The sequence below is a fragment of the Mobula birostris genome, chromosome 7 (assembly GCF_030028105.1).
Source record: "Mobula birostris isolate sMobBir1 chromosome 7, sMobBir1.hap1, whole genome shotgun sequence".
NCBI lineage: Eukaryota > Metazoa > Chordata > Chondrichthyes > Myliobatiformes > Myliobatidae > Mobula > Mobula birostris.
In genome coordinates, this window is record NC_092376.1 from 78,859,107 (window position 1) to 78,876,822 (window position 17,716).

Sequence of the window (17,716 nt, forward strand, 5' to 3'; positions counted from 1 at the left end):
TCCAGTGGGTATGGTCCCAGGCAACTCTATTTCTTCTCATAGCCTAGCCCCACCAACTCCAGACTCAATCTGCACCACCTCCAAAGTCAGTGTGTCCAAACTTCCTCAAGGATGAAGACCAGAGCTGCATGCAGTACTCCAGCTGCGGCCTCACCAGTATTCTGTAAAGTTGCAGCATAACCTCCCTGCTCTTAAATCCAATCCCTTTAGCAATTCTTGATAACCTGTTGCACCTGCAAATAAGCTTTTGCAATTCATGTGCAAGCACGCTTAAGTTCGTCTGCACAACAGCATGCTGCAATTTTTCATAATTTCAATAATCAACTGATCTCATAATTTTCTTTCCTAAGTGGATGACCTTGCATTTACCGATATTGCAGTCCATCTGCCAGGCCCTTGCTCATTAATTTAATCTCTTTGCAGTCCCTTCACATCCTCTGCACAATTTGCTTTTCCACTTAAGTTAATGCCATCAGCAACCTTAGATATTCTACACTCAGTCTCCTCTTCCAGATTGTTAATATATACCATGAATAGTTGCAGGCCCAACTCCAACCTTGTGGCACTCCACTCATCTCTAACTGCCAACCAGAGAAACGTGCATTTATCCCAAATTTCTGCCGTCTATGATTAATCAGTCCTCTGTTCATGTTTATATATTACCCCAACTCCATTTGTCTGTATCTTATAGATAAGTCTTTTTATCTGACACCTGAAAATCCAAATATCCAACAATTCCCCCTCCCCCAACCCCATCTACTATGCTCATTATATCCTCAAAGAGCTCCAGTAAGTTTGTCAAACAGGACCTGCCCTTCATTAATCCATGCTCTGCCTGCCAGATGGAAACATTTCTATCCAGACATCTTACAACTTCTTCCAGAATGATAGCTTCAAGCATTTTCCTGACTGCAGACATTAAGCTAACTAGCCTGTAGTTACCCGCCTTATGCCTGCATCCTTTTTTAAACAGTGGTTTGACATTCACTGTCTTCCAATCCACCAGAACCTGTCCAGAGAATTTTGGGAAATTATCCCAAATGCATCTGCTATAACTTCCATTATTTCTTTCAATACCGTGGGATGCATCTCATCAGGATCAGGGCACCTCTCTACCTTTCAGATCGCTCGTTTGCTCTAAACTTCCTCTTAGTGACAGTGATTATTGAGTTCCTCACTTCCCATGGCATCCATAACATCTCTCTTTGGAATGTTAGATGTGTCTTCCACCATGAAGACCGACACAAAAGAGTCATTCATGGTCAATTAATACCCAATATTAATTTCCCCTTCAGTCACACTTTTCTATTTTATATAATTATACAACTTTTTACTATCTTTTTATATTCTGTGGTAGTTTACTTTCATAATCTATCTCCCCTTTCCTTATTTTTCCTTAACAAGTAGGAACAAAAACATTGAGAAGTAATAATGATTTGTGCATTTTGCAGGCATGGATGGACATTGAGCAAAGAAATACAAAAACATGGAATGATAACCGTTTAATTAGTCTCAATACATGTGAATTTACAGTTAAACAAACAGGCTTGTTTCTTCAGCTGTGAAATGAATGTAAGCTGAAGGAGGCAAACCAGGATCTTCCTCAAAATCTACCCACAGGGAAAGAGTTGAAGCCTGGGATTGATCTGTGAACGCATTGAATGGGTGAAGAATATTTTGGAGATAGGTAGCTGCACTTGATCTTGCTTTATTGTATTTTTACACTTATTTGATTCATTCCTTGGTTAGCACTTCCTTATCTGTTTCTGTTGTTTGATGACTAAATTTTATTTGTTAACAGTTCTGCCAAGGGTTGTGGGATATTACCAAATGTTAGAGAAACTACATGGGCAGATTATTGCATTGAATTTGGTGACATGATATGCTTGAAGTTTATTGGGGGTTCATTATTCCTTTTCAGGAAATGAGAAAACATTAGTTGTCTAAGACTCTATATTAAATGAAAGGTTAATCATATTATCACATAGTGAACTTTTACCAATGAGGTTTTTTTCCCATTTGACACTGACTTTTGATTTTTCTTTTAGCCTTGAAAAAGTTTTAGAAGCCATAACTACAGCAGGAGAAATAAGAAGATGGGAAAGATTTTACCCCATTGTGGGAGGTCTACATAGCACATCTGTGCAATTACAGGTTTGTTGAATCAATAGTGGGGCACAGGTGGAAACTCTCCAGTCCTTACCCTTGAGACCTGACTGATGCTGGACCACAGAAGTTCCTGGATCATCTTTTCCTGAGCAAGAGAACTGTGTTTTTTAAGTGCAGGACACTCTCTGGTTTATCTGAGGGTTCTGTTCCTGAGAACCATCAGTAACCTAAAGCTTCCATTAGCTGGAAATACTGTTTGCTGAGATTGCTGTCAATTAGATTGCAGAAGCTGTACCAGTAGGTTAAATAGATAGAGATCAACAGAGATATAAGTTAATCCCATGTCTCAATTACTTAATTAGTGCAGATCTATACCACAGATCCAGAACATGATAGACCATAAAATGCTGGACTAGAGAGTTTCAACCTGTACTGTATTATCGTAATATGCTTATTAGTCACTAATTATTTTTCAGGACACAACATTGAAGCATTACATCTTAATGAATTTCTGCATTCAAAACTTTCACAGAGATGTTATATGTTCATCCTGTGGTGAAGTATGCTTGAAGCTGAATAGTGCACTGTTGAAACATTTCAATCAACAATGCTTTATTTTCCATCTATCAATTTAAATATTCTGTTGTTATATTGTTTTTGTTGTAAAGCATTTGATGGTTTCATATATTTGATTATCTAATTGTGCATTTCAGACTGTTACCCCTTTAGGTCTGTTTGTTTGTTAACTTGCACAATTGTAGTTGATATAACGGTGCATAACCATTTAGCTCTCATGATCTAGCTCCAAAATATAGCTGAGTTTCCCCAGTTCTGTTGTAACAGAACATGGTTGAACAGTTAGTGGAGCACTGCATATCCATCCTAGCTCATTACTACAGGACAGAGTTTAAGACCAAGCCAATAATGGAACTGATGTTGGTAACATTAGAGCATTGTGATATAGTGATTAGAAACCATTGGTTTTATTAGCAGCGTTTCATTACTGTTATTATTCTCTTCCTTTTAACACAGTTGTAGAAGCACTTAGAATCTGTTTTCATCTTTCTTGCTGGTTAACTTGTATTTGCTGTTTCCCTGTTTCTTTTAAAACATTAACCAGCCCCATTTAAAGTCATGGAGTTCCACAGCATGGAAACAGGAGCTTTGGCCAAACTTGTTCATGCCAACCAAGTGGTCTTTCTGAGCTAGTTCTATACTCCAGCATTTGGCCCATATTTCACTAAGCCTTTCCCTTATCTAGATACTTGTCTAAATGTATAGTGTATATATATGTATCTAAATATAATTGGCATCTTGTTCTATATATCCACTTCCTTTTCTGTTAAAAATTGCACCTCAGTTCCCTTATAAATCTTTCCCCTCTCACCTTGAACCTATGCCCTTTGGTTAAAAAGTCCATAGCTCTGGGAATAGAACTAGCTGACTCTGGATCCCTGGTGATCCAACCTTCTGAGCAGCTTACCAAGAGGGACCTTGTCAAAGGCCTTGCTGAAGCCCATGCAGCACCATGGACTTGTCAATCCTCTTCATCACCTCTTCCAAAAGCTTAATCAGATTTGTGAGACATGATATACCTTGCATACGAGAATGTGCTTTTATGTTTCTTTCCTCCACTTAGTGATATATGCCAACTTCTTGAGGCACCAGCTCTTGAAGATGTCCTCAAGTGTGGGTAGCATTGTGCCCATCATGAAATGACTGTGTCTATAACTCTTCTGCATCTCTTGTGATCCTGTGCATTGGAACATCAATAGAGATTTGTAGAAGTCTTTGGTGACTCACCAAAACTCCTCAAACTCTTAACCATTGACCAAAAACTTGGTTATAGCTTATCACCATGGACTCCCTGGTTTTACTTTATCAAAAACATGCCCACCTTCCATGCAGTTTAACAAGGTTCTTTTATGACACCTCCTCTTACCTACCCCTTGAAGAGGACCCCATTCCAGACAATCAGACAACTCTCTCCAACACCATCACTGATGTCGTCAGCTTTGGAGAACTCCCATCCACTGCTACCCAACTCATAGTTCCCTTCTATCTCCTTCCCAAGATTCACAAACCTGACTGTCCAGTTAGGCCTTTTGTCTCTGCCTGTTCCTGTCCTACTGAACTTGTAACCTCATACCTTGACTCCATTCTATCCCATATGGTTCAGTCCTTTCCCACCTACATCTGCAACACTTCTCATGCTCTCAATCTCCTCACTAACTTTCAATTCCCTGGCCCGGACCGCTCCACTTTCACCGTGGATGTCCAATTCCTATACACTTCTATCTCCCATCAAGAAGATCTTAAAGCTCTCTGCTTCTTTCTCAATAAAAAGAACCAAACAGTTTCCCTCTACCACCACCACCCTCCATCTGGAAAAACAATTTTTTCTTCGACTCCTCCCATTTTCTTCAGACTGGAGGGGTAGTCATGGGTCCCAGCTACGCCTGCCTTTTCGTTGCCTACGTAGAACAAACAGTCCATGTTCCAAGCCTTCCCTGGTAATGCTGGCCAAGTCTTCCTCCACTATACTGCTGACTGCATTGGTGCTGCTTCATGCACACATGCTGAGGTTGTTAATTTCATCAACTCTGCCTCCAACTTCCTCCCTGCCCTTACTTGGTCTATTTCTGACGCCTCCCTCTCCTTTATCAATCTCTCTATCTCCATCTCTGGAGACAAACTGTCGACTACCATCTTTTTGACTATACCTTTTCACACTCTGTCTTCTGTTAAAATGCTATTCCCTGTTCTCAGTTCTTTTGTCTCAACTGTGTCTATCTCAGTGTGCGGCTTTTCTTTCCAGGACTTCAAAAAACAGGGTTTCCCTTCCTCCTCCATTGATGCTGCACTCACCTACATCTCCTCTATTTCCTGAACATCTGTGCTTATCCCATCTTCCCACTGCCATAACAGTGATAGAATTCCTCTTGTCCTTACCTACCACCCATGAGCCTCCAAATCCAACATGTTCTTCGTAAGTTCTGCCATCTCCAAAGGGATCCTACCACTAAACAGATCTTTGTCCCTCCTCCCCCCCTCACTTTCCACATGGATCACTCCCTCCATGATTCCCTAGTCCGTTTGTCCCTCCCCGCTAATCTCTCTCCCAGCTCTTATCCCTGCAAGCAGCCAATGCGCTGCACCTGCCCATTCACCTCCTCCCTCACCTCCATTCAGGGCCCCAAACAGTTCTTCCAGGTGAGGCAATACTTCACCTGCGATTCTGATGGGGGTTATCTATTGTGCCCTGATGTGACCCCCTCTACGTTTGTGAAAACCGTTATAAACTGGGGGACCACTTCATTGAACACCTCCGCTCTATTAGCCAAAAGTGGAACTTCCGGGTGGCCAAACATTTTAATTCCATTTCCCATTCTCATTCTTACAATTTGGTCCATGACCTCCTCTTGTGCCATAATGGTGGAGGAACAACACATTATATTCTGTATGGGTAACCTCCAACCTGATGGCATGAACATTGATTATTCCTTCCTGCAAATAAATGAATGAATAAATAAATAAATAAAAATGCTCCCCCCCCCCCCCCCGCCCTCTTCTTCTGCTCCCCACTCTAGCCTCCTACCTCTTCTCACCTGGCCTTTACCTTTCCTACCCATCGGGTGTCATCCATCACCTTCTAGCTATCCTCCTTCCCCTCCTGCCACCTTTTATTCTGTTACCTTCCCCCTTCTTTTCTAGTTGTCAAGAACGGTCTCAGCCAGAAAGGTCAACCGTTTCTGTGGATGCTGCCTGACCTGCTGAGTTTCTCCAGCATTTTGTTTGTGTTGCTTTGGATTTTCAGCAACTGCTGACTCTCTCATGTTTGTGATTTTTAGTATTTTCTATTTTTCTTGTAATATTCCATCTTGTGTGATTATTTCGATCTTTTCAAAGATCCAACCCAGTTTACCTCATCCTATTATAGCTGCTCTCTCTTTGTAGTGGCCATTTGGAAATGTGAGATCAGCTAAAGACAGAGCATTTCTGCCTCTGACTCAGAAAGGAAGGGGAAAGAAGAGGCACGCTGTGGTGATAGGGGACCGGACAGGAGGTTCTGTGGGCGACAGTGAGATTCCCGGATGGTATGTTGCCTGCTGGATGCCAGGGTCCGGGATATCTTAGACTGAGTCCTCAGCATTCTTCAGTGGGATGGTGAACATCCAGAAGTTGTGGTCCATGTAGGTACCAATGACATGAGTAGGATGAATGACAGGGTTCTGCATGGGGAGTTAGGTGCTAAGTTCAAGGGCGGGCCTTATAGTGTTGTGATCTTAGGATTGCTATTTGTGCCACATGCTAGTGAAGTTGAACTCTGAAGATTATATAGTTGAACACATGCCTAGTAAGTTGGTGTAGGAGGGAGGGCATAAGACTTCTGGATCACTGGGCTCTCTTCCACGGAAGGTGGAACCTGTACAGAAAGGTTGGTTTTCACCTGAACTGGAGGGGGACTAACATCCTAGTGGGAAGGTTTGTTCATGCTGCACAGTGGGGTTTAAGCTAGAGTTGCATGGGGATGGGAACCAGAGTGCCAGAAAAGCTAGTGGAGAGGTTATGGAGGCAGATGTTGGTAAGACCTCAGACAAAGTTAGGAATCAAAAGGTTGAGCATGCTGTGACAAAATTGAAAAGGGTGAATACAGGACTGAAAATGTATCTGATTATGCTCAGCAAAGTTGCAGATTGGCAGGTTTGCTGTTGTAGGCATCACTGAATCATGGCTGAAAGATTATATCTGGGAGCTTAATGTCCAAGGAGACATGTTGTATCGAAGGGATAGACAGGAAGGCAGTTGCTCTGCTGGTAAAAAATGAAATCAAATCATTAGAAAGAGGTTACATAGGGCCAGAATGTGTTGAATGATTCTGGATAGAGCTAAGGAACTGCAAGGGTAAAAAGATCCTGATGGAAGTTGGATACAGACCCTCAAGAAGTAGTAAGGATGTTGCCTACAAATTATAACCGGAGATAGAAAATGCATGTCGAAAGGGTAATGTTACAATAGTTGTGGGGGACTTCAATATGCAGTTAGACTCGGAAAATCAGGTTGGTGCTGAAATCAGGTTGGGCCACATTTGTGAACAGCTTTCCAACTGTGATAAGACTGCTGAACGGATCCTGACCCAGATCTGGGCCGTACCCTCCAAATATCCGGACCTGCCTCTTGGTTTTTTCGCACTACTTTATTTTCCATTTTTCTATTTTTTGTTTATGATTTATAATTTAAATTTTTAATGTTTACTACCGATTTGTAATCCAGGGAGTGGGAAGCGCAGAATCAAATATTGCTGTGATGATTGTACGTTCTAGTATCAATTGTTTGGCGACAATAAAGTATAAATTACAGGAGGGGGATTTCTTTTTAGAGCTGGTCGTGGATGAGCTCACTGGAGGATCAGCTATTCTGGATTGGGTGTTGTGTAATGAACAAGAATTGATTAGAGAGCTTAAGGTAGAAGAACTCTTAAGGGAAAGTGATTATAATATGATGGAATTCACCCTGAAATTTGAGAAGGAGAAGCTAAAGTCAGATGTATCAGTAATACAGAGGAATAAAGGGAATTACAGAAGAATGTGAGAGGAGTTGGCCAGAATTGATTGGAAAAGAACATTGGCAAAAATGATGGTACAGCAGCAATGGCTGGAATTTCTGGAAGCAATTTGGAAGGCACAGGATATATATAGATATATATAAAGAGGAAGAAGTATTCTAAAGGAAAAATGATACAAGCATGGCTAACAAAAAAATATAAATGCCAAATAAAGCCAGTGTAAATGCCAGAGAGAGAGAATGTGTGAGAGCAAAAATAGTGAGAAGTTAGAAGATTGGGAAGCTTTTAAAAAGCAACAGAAGGCAACTAAGAAAAGGAATTACGAAGGTAAAGATGGAATATGAAAGAAAGCTAGCCAATAATATTAAAGAGGATACTAAAAGTTTCTTCAGATACACCCCAGGGTTCTGAAAGGGGTGGTTGAAGGGATTATGGAGGCATTGGTAATGATCTTTCAAGAATCACTAGATACTGGAATGGTTCCGGAAGACTAGAAAATTGCAAATGTCTCTCCACTATTCAAGAAGGGAGTGAGGCAGAAGAAAGGAAGCTATAGGTCAGTTAGTCTGACTTTTGTGATTGGGAAACCGTTGAAGTCGATTGTTAAGGATGCAATCTCAGGGTACTTGGAGGCACATGATAAATAGGCAAGATTTTTGAGGGAAAATCTTGCCTGACAAGTCTGTTGGAATTCCTTGAAGAAATAACAAGAAGGATAGACAAACGATCATTGGTTGATGTTGTGTAGTTGGATTTTCAGAAGGCCTTTGACAAGGTGGCACACGAGGCTGCTTAACAAGCTACGAACCCATGGTATTACAGGAAAGATCTAGCAGTGGCTGATTGGCAGGAGGCAAAGAGTCGGAATAAAGGAAGCCTTTTCTGGCTGGCTGCCAGTGAATAGTAGTGTTCCACAGGGGTGTGTGTTGGGACAGATTCTTTTTACATTGTATGCCAATGATTTGGATGATGGAATTGAATGCTTTGCTGTGTGGACAATATGAAGATAGGTGGTGGGGCAGGTAGTTTTGAGGAAGGAGAGAGACTGCAGAAGGACTTAGACAGATTTGGAGAATGGGCAAAGAAGAGGCAGATGGAATACAGTGTTGGGAAGTGTATAGTCATGCAGTTTGGTAGAAAAAAACAAAAGGTTTAACTGCTTTATAAATGGAGAAAAAATTCAAAAATCTGAGGTTCAAAGGGACTTGGAAGTCCTTGTGCAGGGTTCCATAAAGGTAATTTGCAGGTTGAGTCTGTGATGACGAAGATAAATGCAATGTTAGCATTCATTTCAAGTGAATATAAAATCATGGATGTAATGTTGAGACTTTATAAAGCACTGGTGAGGCCTCTCTTGAAGTATTGTGAGCAGGTTTGGGCCCCTTAGAAAGGATGTGTTGAAACTGGAGAGGCTTCAAAGGAAGTTCACAAAAATGATTCTAGGATTGAATGGCTTGTCATATGAAGAGCATTTGATGGCTCTGGGCCTGTATTCAGTACAATTCAGAAGAATGAGGAGTGACCTCATTGAAACTTATCGAATGATGAATGGCCTCGATAGAGTGGATGTGGAGAGGGTATTTGCTATGGTGAGAGACCAGAGGACACAGCTTCAGAATAGAGGGGCATCCTTTTAGAATGGAGATGAGGAGGAATTTCTTCAGCCAGAGAGTGGTGAATCTGGAATTCTTTGCCATATGCGGTAATGGAGGCCAAGTCTTTATGGATATTGAAAGCAGAGGTTGATAGATTCTTGATTTAGCAGGGCATGAAGGGATATGGGGAGAAAGCATGAGACTGTGGCTGAGAGGAAAGTTAGATCAGCCAGGATGAAATGGCGGAGCACATGCGATGAGCCAAATGGCCTAATTCTGCTCCTATATCTTTTGGTCTTATTTCATTTCTAGCTCCTGTCCTAGCCACTCTACGTGTTTCTCAAGCTACCTATTCACTAGTCTGTCTCATCTGAGTTGCAATTGAAAAAGGGAGGTTGCAGTTTCTAGAGTATGCTAGTTCTTTCTCCCTTTCGTTCCTCCAGGTATTTATGACATGAGCATGACCCAACATAACTTGCTTTTACAGAGAGTACTTGGATGCAGCCTTGAATTCAAACAGTTATTTGGGTGAAGGTTACGATGCAGGTTTGGCATGTGATAACATCATTTGTTCTGTGCCACAGTGCATACTACAGAGACTATGTGCTCCTGCTGTTAGGAAGCCAGTGAGGAGGGAAAGGGAATTTGGGGTCATGTAAGTTTTTGCTCAATTATTTTTTGTTCTGAATAGTTGAAATTGAAGATATTGTTGCAACTACACTTATTCTGGCAAGTAGTGAGTATTCTAACATATTTTCACTCTCTTGACCTTGGAGAGAGTTGTGGATTTTTTATTATAGCCATGGCATTTCTGCTGCTATTGTCTTTTCAGTCACTGGAGGCATCAGTTCTTTATCGTTGCTATATGCTGTTTAACTTACTGATTTAATCAATGACATTTATGAGACTGGAATATTACCAGAAGAGTATTATTGAAACAATATTACAAAAAATAAGAGACATCTTGGGAATCAAGGTTGGCGGTGAAAACATCAATAATTTCATATATGCAGATGACACTGTGTTAATTGCGAGTACGGAGGAAGAACTACAAAACGTAATTGATATAGTTGTTGAAGAAAGTGCAAAAATGGGTCTATCTATCAATTGTAAAAAGACAATGTATGGTGATATCCAAAAAGAAGGAGAATCCTATCTGCAGGCTGAGAATAAATGGGGAAGACATAAAACAAGTACAGAACTTTTGCTACTTAGGAAGCTGGGTGAGATCGGATGGCAGGTGTGACATGGACATCAAAAGAAGAATAGGGATTGCAAAAGACTCCTTTACAAGAATGAAGAGTATACTGACCAATACTAAACTAGGCATGACAACCCGCCTCAGAGTACTGAAATGTTACGTTTATCCAGTTATGTTATATGGCTCAGAATGTTGGACAATATCTAGTAACATGAAGAAACGAATTGAAGCAGCAAAGATGTGGTTTTTGAGGAGGATGCAAAGAATATCATGGACGAAACGAATATCTAACGAGGATGTCATGAACAGAGCAAACACAGAAAGAGAAATAATGTATGAGATCATGAAAAGGCAACGTAACTTCATTAGACATGTGATTAGGAAAGAGGAGTTAGAATGCATGGTAATTATGGGAAAGATTGAAGGGAAGAAAGCAAGAGGAAGACAAAGACAAATGATGATGGAGACAGCAGCCAGAGAACCGGAAATGAATACCAATGAATTGATCCACTTGACCCGAAACAGAAGTGTGTGGGCCATGGTAGTCAAAGCTCAAACTGGGCACGGCACCTGATGATATTGATATGCTGTTTAACATCTTGGAGATGTAGATCAGACTCTACCATTTTGGGGATTGCTATAGCCTGGCACTAGATTGCTCCAAATTCTGTTTTGGTCATCACCCGGAACTAGAATTTACTTTTTGTAGATACTATTGTAAGGAATTGAGCACCATGTAACTGTCAATGAATTGTGTGGTGTCTGATTTTTTTTGATGTAGGCATGAAATATTGAGGATAATTTTGTACAAGAAACCATGTTGAGGAACCCTGCAATAAGCATGCAATGGAAATGATGAAGGAACATTAGCATGCTGTACCAGGGTGAACAAGCTCTAAAGCTTGTAGAGCTAAAGCATTTTATGTGCAGAAATCAATATGTGGTAACTGTGTCTGTTCTGTCAGGGGAAAGAATATTTTTTACTTATTGACAGACAGCACAGGGTTGGCTCTCTACCAAATGGTACGTCTTTGGACTCTGGGAGGAAACTGGAGCACTTGGACTATCTTGGATTGAGATTTTAATGTCCTGATATAAGGAAGTCTTGCTGAAGTCGATAAATAACTTGGAAGAGCATTTGCAAATGCAACATAATAGCACAACATGATGGATTACTTTGCTACTGATTGAGCAGACTGTTAAGATGGTATTACAGTAAAATTAACTATTTGCTGTTTAATGATTTGGAATTCCTGATGGTTTGGCATCTGCTTCACCAGGTGATGTTTGCCATACTCCCTTCCTACTCACTGAGGGCCCAGTGTGCTGAAAAAATATTATAATAATGTGCAATCTTAAAAAATTAAAATGTGTTGAGGTATTTATAGAGTCAACATGAAATGCAGTTCAGCACCACTGAACCTCTTGAGTGAGCTGGATTTGTACTGTAGCTGCTTCGGATTTTTGTTTTTTTATGCAAAGGATATTTTTGACTAATTTTACATATTGTTGTGTGGATGCCAGTTTGGTAGCTGCACTGCTGCAGTTTGACAAGCAGTACAGAGCACACATCTTCATCATATTGCCAGGGTGTTGTTGTGTCATTCAGCTGTTGTATCCAGTGCACTTGTTCATTTCTTGAATATACACAGAGTGAATTGAATCAATATAAGACCTTCTCCTATTGTCATGTGAAAAGCCTCTGAAGTATTATCCACTTTAAACTACTAACTGAAATTTGTTGCCAGTCATTCCTTTGACTCATGCTCGCCTTTACCATAGTTGAGGATAGGGATGGCGTTGTGTCACGTACCCCGTGACGGGGATGAAGAACCAGCAGAGATGGAAAACACTTTGGAGTCCAGTATTGCTATACACTACTAATATTTATTAGTAACTACGCAATATAGTAATATAAATGTAGATAAATCACACAGGTTAGCAATGATTATATATAAAGATAAGTGTGGAATATATATGTATGAAAACCAAGCTTCTTTAAGTCTAGGGGTAAAAAGATACACTTACGATGTTGAGTAAAGTTCAGTTCAGTTCATGGTATTTAGTTGAGTAGTGATGGGGAGAGAGAGGGAGAGAGGGAGAGAGAGAGAGAGAGTGTGAGGTGAGTCTTCAGGTGAGCTGATGCCGTCGATCATCTTGTTGGCCTCCGAAATCCTTTACAAGTCACCGACTGTGACTTTAACCAGGGGAACAGGTCTTCCTGTGGTGGAGCTATCACCCCAGCAAGGGTGGACACATAGACAACTCCCCACCAGTCAACCCCTTCTTCACTGTTGGAATAGCAATTTGGATCGATCCGCCTGATTAATCCTCCAAAACCCACTTTCTCTGCGGGCACAACAATGCTCATTCAGTGTCCAGATCATGTGTCCTGAGGTCTGTATCATCTGACTTCCCATTTATTTCACCAGGCTGAGTATCACCTGTCATTCAAAGAGCTCCTCCTTCCTTTGTCTGTAAAGAAGTGCACAAGCAGGCAACCTGTCCTTGAAAGTAACGTCAACAATCTGCCTTTGGTCACCATAGCAACCTTCGAGCTGCTCGGTGCTGTCTCCAACTCCAAACTCAGTAGAAATCCAAAGTTACTTCCAATGCCTTAAAGTGACAGTCCAACTGTTAATCTTAGTCTCTCTCTCTCTCCTTTCCAAACAAACCATCAATGATGAATGTCTCTCTCTGTCTCTCTTCAAACAGTTAACAGGTGCACTCCTGGATCCCCTCACAATTGGAACTTGGTTTTCATTTTTTATTTTAATTCTTCAGCATTCATCGGGATGGAATGTGATAGAACTGAAGAGCTTTGACCTGACACATTGGTTTTTCTACTGCCTTGTCATTGTGTTACAAACAAACAGGTCTCTGTTCTATATTGCAGATTTGCTTGTGTGATACCTCATTTTTAAGTACTGCAACTGGCATAGTGTTCTAAATTCATCATTGTATCAAGGTTGTCCCTTGCCTTAATGAAGGGATGTATTGAGTCTTGATATTTTAGATTCTGCTCCTGGTGATGGCCATTAGCACAGATATCCAGTTTGGAATTGCTGTATCTATCCAACTTAGTACTGTAGTAGTAGCAATTAACATGCCAGTTCCGTACATACACAAAGAAATTGTACTTGGCTCCTTGACAACTGTGTGACAGTGATAACAATCAGTGTTCGATGTTGAGATTAGGCTGCTTGGTCATAGATGATACCACCAAAGCAAACCTGTGCCACCACATTGCTGTGCCACCCCAAGTGCTTTCTAAATTCAGCTTTCACCATGTAGTACTCATTTTTTTCAGAAAGAGGGTGCTGCACATGCTGAACATCACCAACAGCCTGTCTGTTCCAACCATGTTGATGCCTCAACCAGGAAAGCTCACCAATGCCCCTATTCTGTCAGGAGGTGAAATGAAACTGGCATGTCCAGTCAACCCTTACCAACTTTTATTGATGCACCATAGAACACATTGTGTCTGGATGCATCTGGATCTTGGTACATGTGGCAATAATATACCACTACCAGTTTGTTATTTAAAATCTCTATAATACACATTGTTTTTCTGAAATGCATCTTATTAATTCAATGACAACAATAGTACTCGAGCTGTGGTTTAAGTAGTGTTGTATACAGTTCTAACATACCTACTTGCTTTTATATTCTATATTTCAGCCAACAAGGGAAAGTAACTTGCAGATCCTTTTAACCACCCCAGTGCTTTGACCTGCTGCCTTTAAGATTTTATGGACATCAACTTGAAGGTCTTTGTTCCTTAACTACACTCAATATCCTTCCATTTATGATGTATATCTTTGTCTTGTTGCACCTCTTCAAAAGTATTGCTCTTCATTTCTCCAGACTGAATTCCACTTGTCACATTGCAGATTTTCCTCCCAAATTAATCGTGTCTGGATCAGGCATCCGGTGTCAGTTATTGAAGAGCTGTTTAAGTAGCAAAACTTAAGGAGAGTTAGCAGCCTTCTTTCTTTCAGTAGCTATGAAGTTGGTCGGAATAGGGATACCTGTTTATTGATTGAGATTTTTCAATCTACCAAAGGTTTGAGTAGCTTGTTTTAAAACAGCTTTTTATTTTTTTTAATGTATTCTTGCTTCCTGTTACACAATTTGAAATTTTAGTTTGAGCTTTATATAAGGTGTGCAAATGTATGATGATTGTCCCTAATGCTTTTAGTGCACATAATCATAATACATACATTAGCTGTTTAATTCATGTTAGTCTACTTTGTGCATAATGTACATTCTTGTTCGGAGGAATCAAGAAGTGTGCGCTGCTGCATTGGAACTAAGAGATAATTGTATAAAATATAATCTGCAGTGTATTATTGTTTCTGAGAGTTTAAGTGCAAAGTATACAGGTTACTTAGAATCATAGAGAACTACAGCACAGAAATGTGCCTTTTGGCCCTTCTAGTCTGTGCTGAACTGTTATCCTGCCTGCTCTCATTCACTCATACCTAAACCATAGCTCTCCATACTCCTCCCATCCATGTACTTATACTGTGCAGCAAAGATGGCAAGAAGGACGGGCAGGTGAATAGACAGGATAATTTGCTGTGCGATAGAAATATAGCAAAATTGGTAACAGGTACTGATCTAAATGTACTGTGCTTAAATGCACTCAGTATTAGAAATAAAGTGGATGACCTTGTTGTACAGCTACAGGTTAAAAGATATGACATTACGGCCATCACAGAGTCATAGCTAAATGATGGATGTGATTGGGAGCTGGATGTCCAAGGATACACAGTGTATAGGAAAGATAGGAAGGTAGGTAAAGTGGGTGGCGTGGCCCTGATGGTAAGCAACGATATCAAATTACTAGAAAGAAGGGACGTAGGATCAGAAGAGGTAGAATCCTTATGGGTCGAGTTAAGAAATGGCAAGGGTAAAAAGACACTAATAGCAGTTATATACAGGCCTCCAAGCAGCAGCCGGGATGTGGACTACAAGTTACAGCTGGAAATAGAAAAAGTGTGTCAGAAGGAAAATGTCAGGATAATTATGGGGGATTTTAATATGAAAGTGGATTGGGAAAGTCAGGAAGGTGCTGGATCTCAGGAGAGGGAATTTGTAGAAGCAGCTTGACCTTAAGCCCACCAGGGGATTGGCTGCTTTGGATAGGGTGCTGTGTAATGAACCTGAGGCGATCAGGGAGCTGGAGGTAATGGAACCCCTTGGAAGTAGTGATCATAATATGATTGAGTTCAGTTTCAAATTTGAAAAGGAGAAGCTGGTATCAGGTGTATCGATATTTTAGTGGAACAAAGGAAATTACAGTGGTATGAGAGAGGAGCTGGCCCAAGTCAATTGGAAAAGTAAGCTAGATGGAGGGACGGTAGAGCAGAATTGGATGAAATTCCTACAAGAAATAATGAAAGTGCAGGAAAAGTATATTCCAAGAAAAAAGAAAATCATGAATGGAAAAATGGCACAAATGTGGCTAAGGAGAGAGGTTAAGGCTAAAATAAAAGCAGAAGAGACGGCGTACAAGGAGGCACAAATTAGTGGGAAAACTGAGGACTGGACGACTTTTAAAAACTTATAGAAGGAAACTAAGAAAGTCATTAGGAAAGAAAAGATGAATTATGAAAGGAAGTTGGCAATTAACATAAAAAAGGATACTAAGGGTTTTCTTAAATATATGAAGAGTAAAAGAGTGACATGGGTAGATATAGGACCGATTGAAAATGTTGCTGGAGAAATTATAATGGGTAACAAGGAGATGGCAGATGAACTAAATGAGTATTTTGTATCAGTCTTCAGTGGAAGACATTAGCAACATACCTGATAGTCAGAGGTCTCAGGGAATAGAATTAGGTACAGTCAAGATTACTGAGAAAGTGCTTGGGAAGCTAAATGGACTAAGAATAGATAAGTCTCCCAGACCGGATGAGATGTACCCACGGGTTCTGAAGGAGGTGGCTTTGGAGATTGTGGAGGCATTGGAAATGATCTTCCAGGAATCAGTAGACTCTGGCATGGTTCCGGAGGACTGGAAGGTCACAAATATAGTTCCGCTGTTTAAGAAAGGAGGGAGGCAGCAAAAAGAAAGTTACAGACCTATTGGTCTGACATCGGTAGTTGGAAAGTTATTGGAGTCAATCCTCAAGGAACAAGGTTATGAAATACCTCGAGGTGCGTGACAAGATAGGCCCAAGCCAGCATGGTTTCATGAAGGGAAGATCCCGCCTCACCAACCTATTGGAATTTTTTGAGGTAATCTCAAATAAGATTGATAAGGGAGAGGCAATGGATGTTGTGTAGTTGGATTTGCAAAAGACCTCGATAAGGTGCCACATAAGAGGCTGCTTAATAAGATGAGAGCCTATGGAATTACAGGAAAGATATTGGAATGGGTGGAGCATTGGCTGATAGGCAGAAAGCAAAGGGTGGGAATAAAGGGATCCTATTCTGATTGGTTGCTGGTTACTAGTGGTGTTCCACAATGGTCGGTGTTGGGGCCGCTTCTTTTTACAATGTATATGGATGATTTAGATTATGGATTAAATGGCTTTGTGGCTAAGTTTGCGGATGACACTAAGATAGGTGGAGGAGCAGGAAGTGTTGAAGAAATGGAAAGGTTGCAGAGAGATTTGGTCAGTTTAGGACAGTGGGCAAAGAAATGGCAGATGAGATACAATGTTGAGAAATGTATGGTTGTACATTTTGGAAGAAGAAGAAATAATCGGGCAGATTATTATTTAGATGGGGAGAAAATTCAAAAATTGGAAGTGCAAATGGATCTGGGGGTCCTCATGCAGGATACCCTAAAGGTTAACCACCAGGTTGGATCGGCAGTAAGGAAAGTGAATTCATTTCAAGAGGAATAGTGTATAAGAGTAAGGAGGTGTTGATGAGGCTCTGTAGGGCACTGGTGAGACCTCATATGGAATACTGTGTGCAGTTTTGGGCCCCCTATCTTGGAAGGGATGTTCTGATGTTGGAGAGAGTTCAGAGAAGACTTACGAGGATGATTCCTGGAATGCAGGGGCTAACATATGAGAGTGTTTGTCGGCTCTTGGACTGTATTCATTAGAGTATAGATGAACGAGAGGGGATCTCATGGAAACAATTCGAATGTTGAAAGAGTTGGACAGAGTAGATGTGGAAAAGCTGTTTCCCTTGGTGGGTGAGTCCAGGACAAGAGGCCACAGTCTTAGAATTAGAGGGTACCCATTTAAAACAGAGATGAGGAGAAAAAGTTTTCTTGAATTT

The 17,716-nt window shown here is 40.8% G+C and overlaps 1 protein-coding gene across 1 annotated transcript in view; it reads left to right on the forward strand.

The window, feature by feature from the left end:
- Window positions 1–17,716, forward strand: part of LOC140200768 (protein diaphanous homolog 3-like) — a 560,350-nt gene that overhangs the window by 119,092 nt on the left and 423,542 nt on the right. Inside the window, exon 9 of the mRNA XM_072264370.1 lies at window positions 2,049–2,154. Coding sequence (XP_072120471.1) covers window positions 2,049–2,154 — 106 coding nt within the window. The remainder of the gene's footprint in view (window positions 1–2,048; window positions 2,155–17,716) is intronic.